The sequence below is a fragment of the Salminus brasiliensis genome, chromosome 22 (genome assembly GCF_030463535.1).
Source record: "Salminus brasiliensis chromosome 22, fSalBra1.hap2, whole genome shotgun sequence".
Lineage (NCBI taxonomy): Eukaryota > Metazoa > Chordata > Actinopteri > Characiformes > Bryconidae > Salminus > Salminus brasiliensis.
The window spans coordinates 1,632,992-1,645,458 of record NC_132899.1 but is presented as its reverse complement, the minus strand read 5'-3'; the positions used below and the strand labels follow the sequence as shown (position 1 = coordinate 1,645,458).

The 12,467-nt window shown below is 42.5% G+C and overlaps 1 protein-coding gene across 1 annotated transcript; it reads left to right on the top strand.

Moving 5' to 3' along the window:
• The first annotated feature begins 1,652 nt into the window (after nucleotides 1-1,652).
• On the top strand, nucleotides 1,653-7,899 carry hpdl (4-hydroxyphenylpyruvate dioxygenase-like). Its single transcript, XM_072667831.1, has 5 exons — nucleotides 1,653-2,314; nucleotides 4,746-4,912; nucleotides 5,342-5,493; nucleotides 5,933-6,051; nucleotides 7,487-7,899. Exons 1-5 carry the CDS (start codon nucleotides 1,653-1,655, stop codon nucleotides 7,686-7,688), a joined length of 1,302 nt encoding a protein of 433 aa, XP_072523932.1. The 3' UTR covers nucleotides 7,689-7,899.
• The last annotated feature ends 4,568 nt before the right edge of the window (nucleotides 7,900-12,467 follow it).

Here is a 12,467-nt window from a genome sequence, read left to right as displayed (position 1 = left end):
ACCAGTACAGTAGTACACCAGTACAGTAATACACCAGTACAGTAATACACCAGTACAGTAGTAAAGCACAGTAGTACACCAGTACAGTAGTACACCAGTACAGTAATACACCAGTACAGTAGTAAAGCACAGTAGTACAGTAGTACCCCAGTACAGTAGTACACCAGTACAGTAATACACCAGTACAGTAGTAAAGCACAGTAGTACACCAGTACAGTAGTACACCAGTACAGTAATACACCAGTACAGTAGTAAAGCACAGTAGTACAGTAGTACCCCAGTACAGTAGTACCCCAGTACAGTAGTACACCAGTACAGTAATACACCAGTACAGTAGTAAAGCACAGTAGTACCCCAGTACAGTAGTACACCAGTACAGTAATACACCAGTACAGTAGTAAAGCACAGTAGTACAAATGGATTGACAGATAGATGTATAGGTGTATGGGTAAATGAACAGACTCTCTCTCTCTCTCTCTCTCTGTCTGTGTCTCTCTCTCTGTCTCTCTCTCTCTGTCTTTCTCTGTCTCTCTCTCTGTCTCTCTCTTTGTGTCTCTCTCTCTCTGTGTCTCTCTATTAACCACTACAGCCACATACAGAACTGAGGGCAGCCTGTAGACACATCCCTGTCCCTGTCCCTGTCCCTGTCCCTGTCCCTGTCCCTGTCACCGTCACCGCCGCGCTCTCCTCTGGGTTCAGTTGATGGGGTACTGTTGATGTAGATCACGCCCCTCACTCTGGACCTGCAGTGCTTAACCTGCTAGGTTGTTGCTATGGTATTCCAGATAGTTGCTGGGCTGTTGCTAGGCAGCTGTTAGGTGGTGGTTAGGTAGATTCTAAGATATTGCATGGTGGTTGCTATGGTGTTTAGACAGTTGGCATGGTGTTGCTAGGTTGTTGCTATGGTATATATTTAGTGGTGTTCTAGATAGTTGCCAGATAGGGCATTGCTAGGCAGTTAGTTGTTGGTTCTTCTGTTGCTTTGTGGCTACGGTGTTGTTATGTTGTATTTAGTGGTTGCTAGGCGGTTGCTATGTTGTTACTGGGGTATTGCTAGCTGACAATTCTGCTTATCGGTTTCTATTTATTTACTATTTTTAATATTTAGGCATAATAATGCATATATAAACCTTTCTGTAGTTTTTACTGTAAACATACAACATATGGACAAAAGTATTGGGACACCTGCCTCCAGGGAAGAATGCTTTCTACTAGATATTTGAGGAGCATTGATGTGAGAATTTGATTGCATCCAGTAACAAGAGCATTAGTGAGCTCCTCCACCATCATTCCAGAGAACACAGTTCCTCCACTGCTCCACAGCTCCTCAATGCTGGGGGGCTTTATACCCCTCTAGTCCACGCCTGGCATTAGGCAGCATGGAGCCAATAGGGTCATGATGTTGATCTGCTCCAGATGGTCCTATTCTATTGGCAGTACTTCTTCTCTACAGGGACTAGACAAGCTGTGTGTGCATTTGCACATCTGTGTCAGCAGTGGGTGCAGCTTAAAGCAGCTGAATGCATTCATTAGAAGGGGTGTCCACAAACATTTGGACATGTAGTGTATCTTGCCTTCTGTGTGTGTTTTTCTTTTTTTGACAATCCCATCGCCCCGCCCCCGGCTCCTCCCCTCGTCTTACGTCACCCATCATGGCTGCGCGCGTGTGCCGGCTTCATCACGTAACCCTGCATGTGTCTAACGCCTTGCGGGTGGCCGATGCGCTCGCCTCGCGCTTCCAGTTCGCGGCGGTGGGCGCGCGGGTCACGGCAAGCTCGCGGCAGCTCGCGCTGAGGAAAGGCGCGGCCGTGTTTGTCGTGAACGAGCGGCGCCACACCGGCGTGACCCGGAACGAGACGAAAGAGCACGAGCATGAGCATGAGCACGAGCACGAGCACGAGCACGGCTACCTGTACGACGTGCGCCCGCGCTACTCGGTGGACAGCGCGTGCAACGTGTGCTTCGAGGTGGAGGACGTGGCTGAGTCGTGCGCGCGCCTGAGCGACCGCGGCTGCGACGTGCTCGTGCCACCGACGGAGGTGCGCGACCCCGAGGGCGCCGGCTGCGTCACCTACTCGGTGGTCCAGTCGATCGTGGGGAACGTGTGCCACACGCTGCTGGACCGCAGCCGGTACCAAGGCGAGTTCCTGCCGGGGTTCCGGCGGGTCGGGGACGGAACTGACCCGAAACCGGACTCCAGATGCCGGGTGACGCACTTCGACCACGTGACGTTCGCCTGTCCGAGACGCAGCACCAGAGAGGTGATGAAGTGGTACGAGGAGAACTTCGGCTTCCAGAGGTTCTTCATCCGCAGGTGAGAACCTTCCCTGCAGGAGCAGCCTCTGCTCGATTGCTGTGAGGAGGATTGCATATGGCCCAGAGAAGGAGAGCATCAGTGGTTGCTATGGTATTCCAGATAGTATTTTGGGCGTTGCTAAGCAGTTGTTACTTACTATCCCGGACAGTTGCTATGGCGTTGCTAGGTGGATATTAGGTTGATGCTAAGATATTGCATGGTGGTTGCTAGGGTATTCCAGACAGTTGCTAGGGTGCTGCTAGTCAGTTGTTAGATGGTGGTTAGGTTGTTGCTAAGATATGTCTAGGTGGTTGATATGGTGTTTTAGACAGTTACTAGTTTGTTTCTAGGTTGTTGCTATGGTATCCCGGACAGTTGCTATGGCGTTGCTAGGTGTAGATTAGGTTGATGCTAAGATATTGCATGGTGGTTGATATGGTGCTAGTTTGTTTCTAGGTTGTTGCTATGGTATCCTGGGCAGTTGCTAGGGTGTTGCTGGGTGGATATTAGGTTGATGCTAAGATATTGCATGGTGGTTGCTAGGGTATTCCAGACAGTTGCTAGGGTGCTGCTAGTCAGTTGTTAGATGGTGATTAGGTTGTTGCTAAGATATGTCTAGGTGGTTGATATGGTGTTTTAGACAGTTACTAGTTTGTTTCTAGGTTGTTGCTATGGTATCCCGGACAGTTGCTATGGCGTTGCTAGGTGTAGATTAGGTTGATGCTAAGATATTGCATGGTGGTTGATATAGTTTGTTTCTAGGTTGTTGCTATGGTATCCTGGACAGTTGCTAGGGTGTTGCTGGGTGGATATTAGGTTGATGCTAAGATATTGCATGGTGGTTGCTAGGGTATTCCAGACAGTTGCTAGGGTGCTGCTAGTCAGTTGTTAGATGGTGGTTAGGTTGTTGCTAAGATATGTCTAGGTGGTTGATATGGTGTTTTAGACAGTTACTAGTTTGTTTCTAGGCTGTTGCTATGGTATCCCGGACAGTTGCTATGGCGTTGCTAGGTGTAGATTAGGTTGATGCTAAGATATTGCATGGTGGTTGATATGGTGCTAGTTTGTTTCTAGGTTGTTGCTATGGTATCCTGGACAGTTGCTAGGGTGTTGCTGGGTGGATATTAGGTTGATGCTAAGATATTGCATGGTGGTTGCTAGGGTATTCCAGACAGTTGCTAGGGTGCTGCTAGTCAGTTGTTAGATGGTGGTTAGGTTGTTGCTAAGATATGTCTAGGTGGTTGATATGGTGTTTTAGACAGTTACTAGTTTGTTTCTAGGCTGTTGCTATGGTATCCCGGACAGTTGCTATGGCGTTGCTAGGTGTAGATTAGGTTGATGCTAAGATATTGCATGGTGGTTGATATGGTGCTAGTTTGTTTCTAGGTTGTTGCTATGGTATCCTGGGCAGTTGCTAGGGTGTTGCTGGGTGGATATTAGGTTGATGCTAAGATATTGCATGGTGGTTGCTAGGGTATTCCAGACAGTTGCTAGGGCGCTGCTAGTCAGTTGTTAGATGGTGGTTAGGTTGTTGCTAAGATATGTCTAGGTGGTTGATATGGTGTTTTAGACAGTTACTAGTTTGTTTCTAGGTTGTTGCTATGGTATCCCGGACAGTTGCTATGGCGTTGCTAGGTGTAGATTAGGTTGATGCTAAGATATTGCATGGTGGTTGATATAGTTTGTTTCTAGGTTGTTGCTATGGTATCCTGGACAGTTGCTAGGGTGTTGCTGGGTGGATATTAGGTTGATGCTAAGATATTGCATGGTGGTTGCTAGGGTATTCCAGACAGTTGCTAGGGCACTGCTAGACAGTTGTTAGATGGTGGTTAGGTTGATGCAAAGATATGTCTAGGTGGTTGATATGGTGTTTTAGACAGATACTAGTTTGTTTCTAGGGCGTTGCTAGGTGGAGATTAGGTTGATGCTCAGATATTGCATGGTGGTTGCTAGGGTATTCCAGACAGTTGTTTGATGGACTGTTGCTAGGGTGTTGCTATGGTGTCGCTATCATTCTTGTAGTGTGTTTGGTGGTTGCCAGAGAGTTTCTAGGCAGTTGTGGTAGATGCAGGGGTATAGCTAAGATATGTCTAGGTGGTTGATATGGTGTTTTAGACAGATACTAGTTTGTTTCTAGGTTGTTGCTATGGTAGTTGCTACAGTTGTTAGGTGGTGGTTAGGTTGATACTAAGGTATTGCATGGTGGTTGCTATGGTGCTTAGACAGTTGTTATGGTGTTGCTAGGTTTTGTTCACTAATCGTCATCACAGCCTGCTCTCACTGATCTGAGAGGAGCTGGGCTGCAGGTGTGTGTGGAGAACTGATGTGTGTGCGTGTGTGTGTGCGTGTGTGTGTGCGTGCGTGTGTGTGTGTGCGTGTGTGTGTGCGTGTGTGTGTGCGTGTGTGTGTGTGTGTGCGTGTGTGTGTGTGCGCGTGTGTGTTGGGACAGTAATGAGGATGTGGACGAGGGCTACGTGCTGAACCAGGATGGGATCGGGCTGCGGCTGACCGCCATGGAGTACTGGAAGTGCAGCGAGACTGGACTCAACATCCCCTTTAAAGACTCACAGGAGCCGGACTGCAAATTCGTCATCGCAGAGTCTCTCCCCGAGCAGGGTAGGGTCCGCTGTTCCCACTCCCGTCTGTCTACTGGGAGTGGGGGGTGTACTGGGAGTTATTATTGGAGCCCCATAGGAGCATTCTGACCAATCGCAGCTGCAGACAGGTTTCTGCGAGCGTGTGCATGTGTTCACACCATCCAATATAAGTCAATTACAGTAGTGTGCAAAAGTCTAGACACATATAACACAATATCAAACAGACAATATTAGCATGAACAATTATTAACATTTTTCTTATTAATTTTTATTTATTTCCTGAGTTGAACAGATATTTAATGAGCCATAAAGTTTGTTCTGGAATTGTGTATTAGAGTGTGTGTCTCATTAGAACGTTAATCAGCGTGCGGTGGGGACGTTAATCAGCTCTCTCAGTAATGTGTAATGTCGGATTATTAACACACTCTTTGTGTTCTTCGTGGATCAGGTAGGAACCAGGTGGACACGTTTCTGGAGCAGCACAGAGGTCCGGGGATCCAGCACATCGGCCTGTTCACAGAGAACATCGTCTCCACGGCGCAAACGATGGCCAAAACCGGGGTGGAGTTTTTCTCTCCTCCTCCAGCCTACTACACTGAGGTGAGCTGAATATCACTAATATCACTAATAATAACACTAATCAAATCAAAATCAAATCAAATCAAATCAAATTTTATTTGTCACGTACATAGTCATACACAGTATAACTTGCAGTGAAATGCTTTTTTGACAGTCTGCCCACATCAAGCTATACAATAAAAATCTACATTTAAACTTAACTAAACCTTAACTTAATGAAGTAAAGAAAAATAAAATAAAAATGAAGAAAATAAAAAAAGAATAAGTTACATTTAAGTTAAAGAATAGAATATAAAAATGAAAATATAGAAATATAAGCAAAAAATCACACTGATAACCCATGTGACCTGCTTACATCACGAATAAATCAATACATGTTCAATTCAGTATCGACCTTAACTTCAGGTTCAGGCCTCTGGTCATGCTCGTTAGTGTTTGTGCGATTCTCACGCTCTGATAGGTGGGGAAGCAGCAGGAGATTTTGGAGGCGGGGCATGATCCAAAAGAGCTGAAGCAACACGGCATCTTATTGGATACTGACCTGGGCGACCACGGAGGCTCGAGCGTGCCCAGTGGGAGGTAGGGTCTATACTAGTACACGCCCCTTTTTTCCTTTTTTTTTTTAAATCTTTTTTAATTAGGCTTTTGTTTTTTGATGTGCTTAAAATGTATATATATCTATCTCAATTTATTATCATCGTGGTCCCACCAAAACCTCGTATGTCCAAAACAGCAACTTAACTGGAGAAGTGTATGGCTGGGTGATATATCAAAAATACCAAAAATATCATGATATTTAATCAAATCAGTTAAAATTTAAATTACATTTATTGTCATGTCACATTACACAGGTGTAAAGGTGAGTGAAAAACTCACTGTAGTACAAAAAAAGAACATATTTACAAAATAGAAATACTGAATATTTACACATTAACTTTACACACACACAGACACACACTCTCTATTTACAGTATTACACTGGTAGAAGTACAGGTTTGATATAATCTGAATGTTTACATTATTTACAAAAGGTGCTGGATGGGTGTGAGTTCAGGTGTAGTGTGGGTGGAGAAGTCTTTGTGGGTGCAGTGTGACTGTGCATAGAGGGTCCCAGTAGTAAGTAATCAGAGATTCTTATAAACTACCATCAGATCCTCTCCTGTACTGAATACAGTGATTTACACTCAACATCTGCTGCTCTTCATCTAATGAACCCTTCAGTCTAATCACACTGTTAGTAATGAACCCTGCAGCTGATCAGTGTTTATTAACACTAACAGTCTCCTCTATATGATTAGAAAATAGCAAACATTTGAATATAACAACATTTATTGTGAAACGGAAAAATAACTCGTATTACATTGTCACATGCACAAAACTCACATCGCAGGACTTTCAGGGTCGTGCGATTTTAAATTACATTTTTAAAAACGTGTTTTTTGCTGCTTGTTTTAAAGGGACAGTTCACACTCGTCTCATGGTCCATGACCGATCTACCAGAGGAAGATTAGATCTGTCCGAAATCTCTTATTTTACTGCAATATTGGGACACACCGAGGGCATTATTAATATCACAGCATGTGAGATCATTGACTTCTGCTCAAGTCTGGTGGAAAGTCCTGTATGATGTAATATCGTAATATTTATCACAGAACAGCAAAATATTGCAATGTCAGTTTTTCCCAATATCATGCAGCCCTGTTTCAGTGGAGGTCAAACGTCTTAGATGATCGACTGAATTTGGGGTCAGAGATCAATCATGTGATTTTTCATGTGATTTTTTTGCTGAACGTTGAGGAGATGTCCAGAGTCGGACTTATGGCTTATTTTCTTACTTTTATTTTCACCTGGGTGATGAAAACAGCGTAAGAGCACATGTCAAGGTGTTATTGGTGTAACTGGTGTTACTGGTGTTACTGGTGCACTCTGACGTAGGTGAGGCCATGTAAACTGAGTGTAGTGACTCCTCCACACCAGCCTTAGCTCTGTACCCTGTCTGTGCTGTGTTGAGCAGGTACCTGCTCCAGGTGTTCACCAAGCCCATATTCCCCGAAGACACGTTCTTCCTGGAGCTGATTGAACGCAGGGGGGCCACCGGTTTCGGCGAAGGGAACATCCGGGCCCTGTGGAGGTCCGTTCAGTCTTACATGGAGAACGAGGCCTGCGGACAGAGACTGGACTCTGAGGTTAAAACCAAGCAAACTGGACAGCACTGATGACCAAGCACATGACCACAGATGGTCAGATGTACTGTAGCTAAATGAATGTGTTTATCCTCAACAGACTTTATTTAGTGTTTAATGACACTCCTGGGATGTGTGTGTATTTAACTGCAGTGTGTGTGTGTGAAAGGTGTGTGTAATGTGTGTTTCATCAATTTGTGGGAATACTAAATATTAAAAACAGTGTAAAATACACAGTACTGTACAGTGTGTGTGTGTGTTCAATGAAACTTCAAATTACTTCACATTCATTCATTTGAACCCTTTTATTTTAGCGCCCCCTGCTGCTGGAGTTAGTAATTGCAGGTTGAAATTCTGGTCTAGGATGGTGCATCCTTGACCTCCTTTTATTTTTGGGGAAGTATAATAGATGTGGGTCTCATTTACATATCACACTGAATACTAATGGGGACAAGATGACCTGATCTTATTAGCTCTGATCTTATCAGTTTCATCTTTGGGCAACATCACCATCACCATAACGTTACCTTACAAACCAATAAGTTAAAACTATAAAATAAATATAATAATAATTATTAATACTTAAAAATACTGATATCTATCTGAACAGTATAATGCATAAAAACAACAGAAATAAAAACATAATCAGTTACCCTAAAGCATATAATCATAACTAGGCCCAAGATGAAGCTGAAATAAGATCAGGTCATTAGTATTCAGCCGTGTTCAGCTTCTCTTCACTGTAGCTTCCTGTAGCTGCTGCCCAGGTCATCAGACTTGAACCCCTGACTCTGGTCTACAAAGCCAAGACTGGACCAGCCAGCCCCTCTGTACTTGATGGCAATGGTCAAAAGCTGATCAGCACCGAGAGCCCTTCCAGCTTCAAGTACGGCTCGGCTCGACCCGCCATCCTTTAAGATCCACGGAAGACGAGCGTCCAGACTTTTTACTGTCCTGCACCGAAGTGGTGGAGCGAACTTCCCCTGGGTGTCCGAATGGCAGAGTCCAACACTCACTGTCCTCAAACCCAGACTGAAGACCCTCCTCTTCTGAGAGTGTGGTGTAGGGTTGCAAAATTCTGGATATTTTGGGGAAAATGTACCACGGGAGTTAATGGGAATTGAGCAGACCACGCCCCCTGCTGCACCCACTGTCCATTCCTCCATCACATGTCCAGATGATTTCTAGAAACCTGACAATGAAACCTTCAATGAAATAATTAAGCATTATTATCAGGTTTGCTGTTTGCTGTTGACAAAAAATGGTACATTAACTATAGTGTATGATTAAGTTTCTTTAAATTATCCAATATTTCTTATTAATCCTAAAAAAGTTCCAGAAATTTCCATGGAAAGGTTACATTTTGGAATATTGCTGAAGTTCCCGGTAGTTATCTGTAATTTGCTGGTAATCGATCGGAAATGTTCCTCCCCTTTGCATCCTGTAGAGTACTGTGTCTCCATCCGGCCTTCTGTATTTAGTAGTGTGGAAGCTCAGAGGGACGTTTGGATCCTAGCCTCTATAAACTAGATGAGGGTGTTTTCTGAGTGACAGTGAAGCTCTGCTGTACGTCGCTCTGGAGAAGAGCGTCTGCTAAAGGCCTTCAGTGTAGCATGTGTAGCACATGGACCATGAGCACTTTTCATGCATACAGTGCTGCAGAACGTCACAGAAACCGAATTCTGAACTTAGAAGAAGAGTTCAAAAGAAGACATTCACACTAAAACACAACGAGCCAAATAATTCAAACAGCGAAAGAAGAGAAAACTACTGAATTAAGAAGTGTGGAGGTGAACGAGACCAGACGTCCAAACCTCTTCAAGCTTCAAACAGAAACTTCTTCCACCTAATGTCTCTGAATCCACCATAGGAAGACAAGTGGACACCGCTAGAGTGGGACCAGGTCTCCGCTGTAGGTTTGAGGCCTGCTGCTTGCTCGCTGGTTGTGATCCTCACAGGCCTGCTTGAGGATGTGCTATTAGTATCGGTTCTAGTGTTCTAGCATTGGACTCTGCTGTTCGGACACCCAGGGGAAGTTCGTTCCACCACTTCGGTGCAGGACAGTAAAAAGTCTGGACGCTCGTCTTCCGTGGATCTTAAAGGATGGCGGGTGAAGCTGGAAGGGCTCTCGGTGCAGATCAGCTTTTGACCATCGCCATCAAGTACTGTAGGTTTGAGGCCTGCTGCTTGCTCGCTGGTTGTGATCCTGACAGTCCTTCTTAAGGATGTGCTGTTAGTATTGGTTCTAGTGTTCTAGCTAACAGTTCTGTATATATATATATATATATATTGTGTGTGTCTGTGTATATATATATATACATATACATACATATATACACATATTTTTTACATATATATATTTTATTTAATTTTATTTAATTACTTTGTAGAAGTCAGTGTTTGCTTTCACATTAAAGAGATTTTTTCTTGATCTGTGCTGATCAACATTTGGACGCATGTTGATGATCTAATGTAAATAAGTGAACAAATCCTGGCAAAATAATATTTTTCTGCACAGTTTGGACACACTGTCCAATCTAATTTCAGTAAATAAATAGAAAATATATAATTAAACGATATAATGATATTTAATTACTTTAGTTTGATCCATATTTAAGGTTTTATTTTCTTTTTTATAATCTGTGTTAAATTCCATTAATCAACAGTGGTTGTGTAATAAATAATACACGTGTAGAAAATGTGTCTTTATAGAAGATAGAAGACTTTTATATACACTTACAAACTGAACTGTACATGGGGTTTAACCAGGGGTGCACAGACTTTTGCATAAGTAGTCATTTTAGTACGTCTTAAGCATTTAATTATGCGGAGCGTTTGGAAACGTCCTCAGACTGTAACTGTGTAATACAGCACACAATAAACAATAACATGGGGCTAACATGCAGTCCTCTCCCGGGGTCAGTGGGCGTGGCCCTGTGGGTGTGTGGGTGGAGCTGTTTGGGCCTGCTAAGACTGTTTAACAGTATCAAACCCGAGCAGCCCTCTGTCTGTCCTGGATAAACTGGAAGGAGCTCTCTGTCTCTGACGCTGCTGTTAGTCAGATTAGATTATCAGATTATGCTGATTTCCTCAGTAAAACACTGATATTAGAATAAATACTAATAATAACACTCCTACAGAAGGTGGTGGAGGTTCTCCATCACTGTGTTCATCATTAGAACATCTCCAAAGTTCTCCTCATGGAGTCTAGTATTATTTAGAGTTCTCCTCAGATCAACACCTGGTTTGGTGGTAAATCAGGGCTTAATGATGGTAAATCAGGTGAGCTGCTGCTGCTGCTGCTGCTGCTGATGATGATGATGATGATGATGATGGAGTTGATCCTCCACACTGTGCTGTTTATTCTACTTGTTATTAATTGATAAAAACATTGTTTACTCTTTAGACTTAACAGGATGAACATGTATGAAAGCTGACCTAAATCATAATTTCCAAATTCATAATTTAGAAAGAATTGCTATTGTCAGTGCCAATCAGAACAGATCTCATTTACATATGGCAGTCATAAAGACAGCCTGTGTAATCCTAAGGGATAAGGAAAGGTTGAAGATGGCCATGTGGAAATGACATGCATAAAACGCGTGCAGTGCACACGTGTGGCCACTAGGTGATGGTAAATTAGCTCTGTAGACTTAGTGATGAAAAGGTTCACACCTAGTGGGAGTAGACCTGAGACCTGAGCACGCTTAGCTGAACACTCCTGTCAGTCCTGCAGGGCAGTGGAATTTTCCACAGAATCTGTCTGCTGTGTATTATCAGCTCTGCACTCCCTGAGACGCCCCGCCACTGCAATCCCTGTACAAAGCTCTGCAGCAGCACCCTATCAGCACATATGCAAATTAATACATTTACATAGATTTTGTATAACGTATCAGACATATATGTCTTCTACACATTCTTTATCCAGTATGAAGCTCTAATAGCATTAATATCCAGTATGAAGGTCTAATTACATTAATATCCAGTATGAAGTTCTAATAGCATTAATATCCAGTATGAATCTCTAATAGCATTAATATCCAGTATGAATCTCTAATAGCATTAATATCCAGTATGAAGGTCTAATTACATTAATATCCAGTATGAAGTTCTAATAGCATTAATATCCAGTATGAAGCTCTAATAGCATTAATATCCAGTATGAAGGTCTAATTACATTAATATCCAGTATGAAGCTCTAATAGCATTAATATCCAGTATGAAGTTCTAATAATATTAATATCCAGTATGAAGTTCTAATAACATTAATATCCAGTATGAAGTTCTAATAACATTAATATCCAGTATGAAGGTCTAATTACATTAATATCCAGTATGAAGTTCTAATAACATTAATATCCAGTATGAAGCTCTAATAGCATTAATATCCAGTATGAAGTTCTAATAACATTAATATCCAGTATGAAGTTCTAATAGCATTAATATCCAGTATGAAGGTCTAATTGCATTAATATCCAGTATGAAGCTCTAATAGCATTAATATCCAGTATGAAGTTCTAATAACATTAATATCCAGTATGAAGTTCTAATAATATTAATATCCAGTATGAAGCTCTAATAGCATTAATATCCAGTATGAAGTTCTAATAACATTAATATCCAGTATGAAATTCTAATAGCATTAATATCCAGTATGAAGCTCTAATTACATTAATATCCAGTATGAAGTCCTAATAATATTAATATCCAGTATGAAGCTCTAATAATATTGCCTTGTATGTGTACATATCTTGAGGCAGACAACTTGACAAGTCCAATAATTGATCTTAATACATTAATAAATAATTACAT

Excerpts from the sequence above, each read along its gene's own strand:
- hpdl (XM_072667831.1), top strand. The coding sequence starts at position 1,653 with ATGGCTGCGCGCGTGTGCCGGCTTCATCACGTAACCCTGCATGTGTCT. Across the intron at positions 2,315-4,745 it reads CAGAGGTTCTTCATCCGCAG|TAATGAGGATGTGGACGAGG; the intron begins GTGAGAACCTTC and ends GTGTTGGGACAG. Across the intron at positions 5,494-5,932 it reads CTCCAGCCTACTACACTGAG|GTGGGGAAGCAGCAGGAGAT; the intron begins GTGAGCTGAATA and ends ACGCTCTGATAG.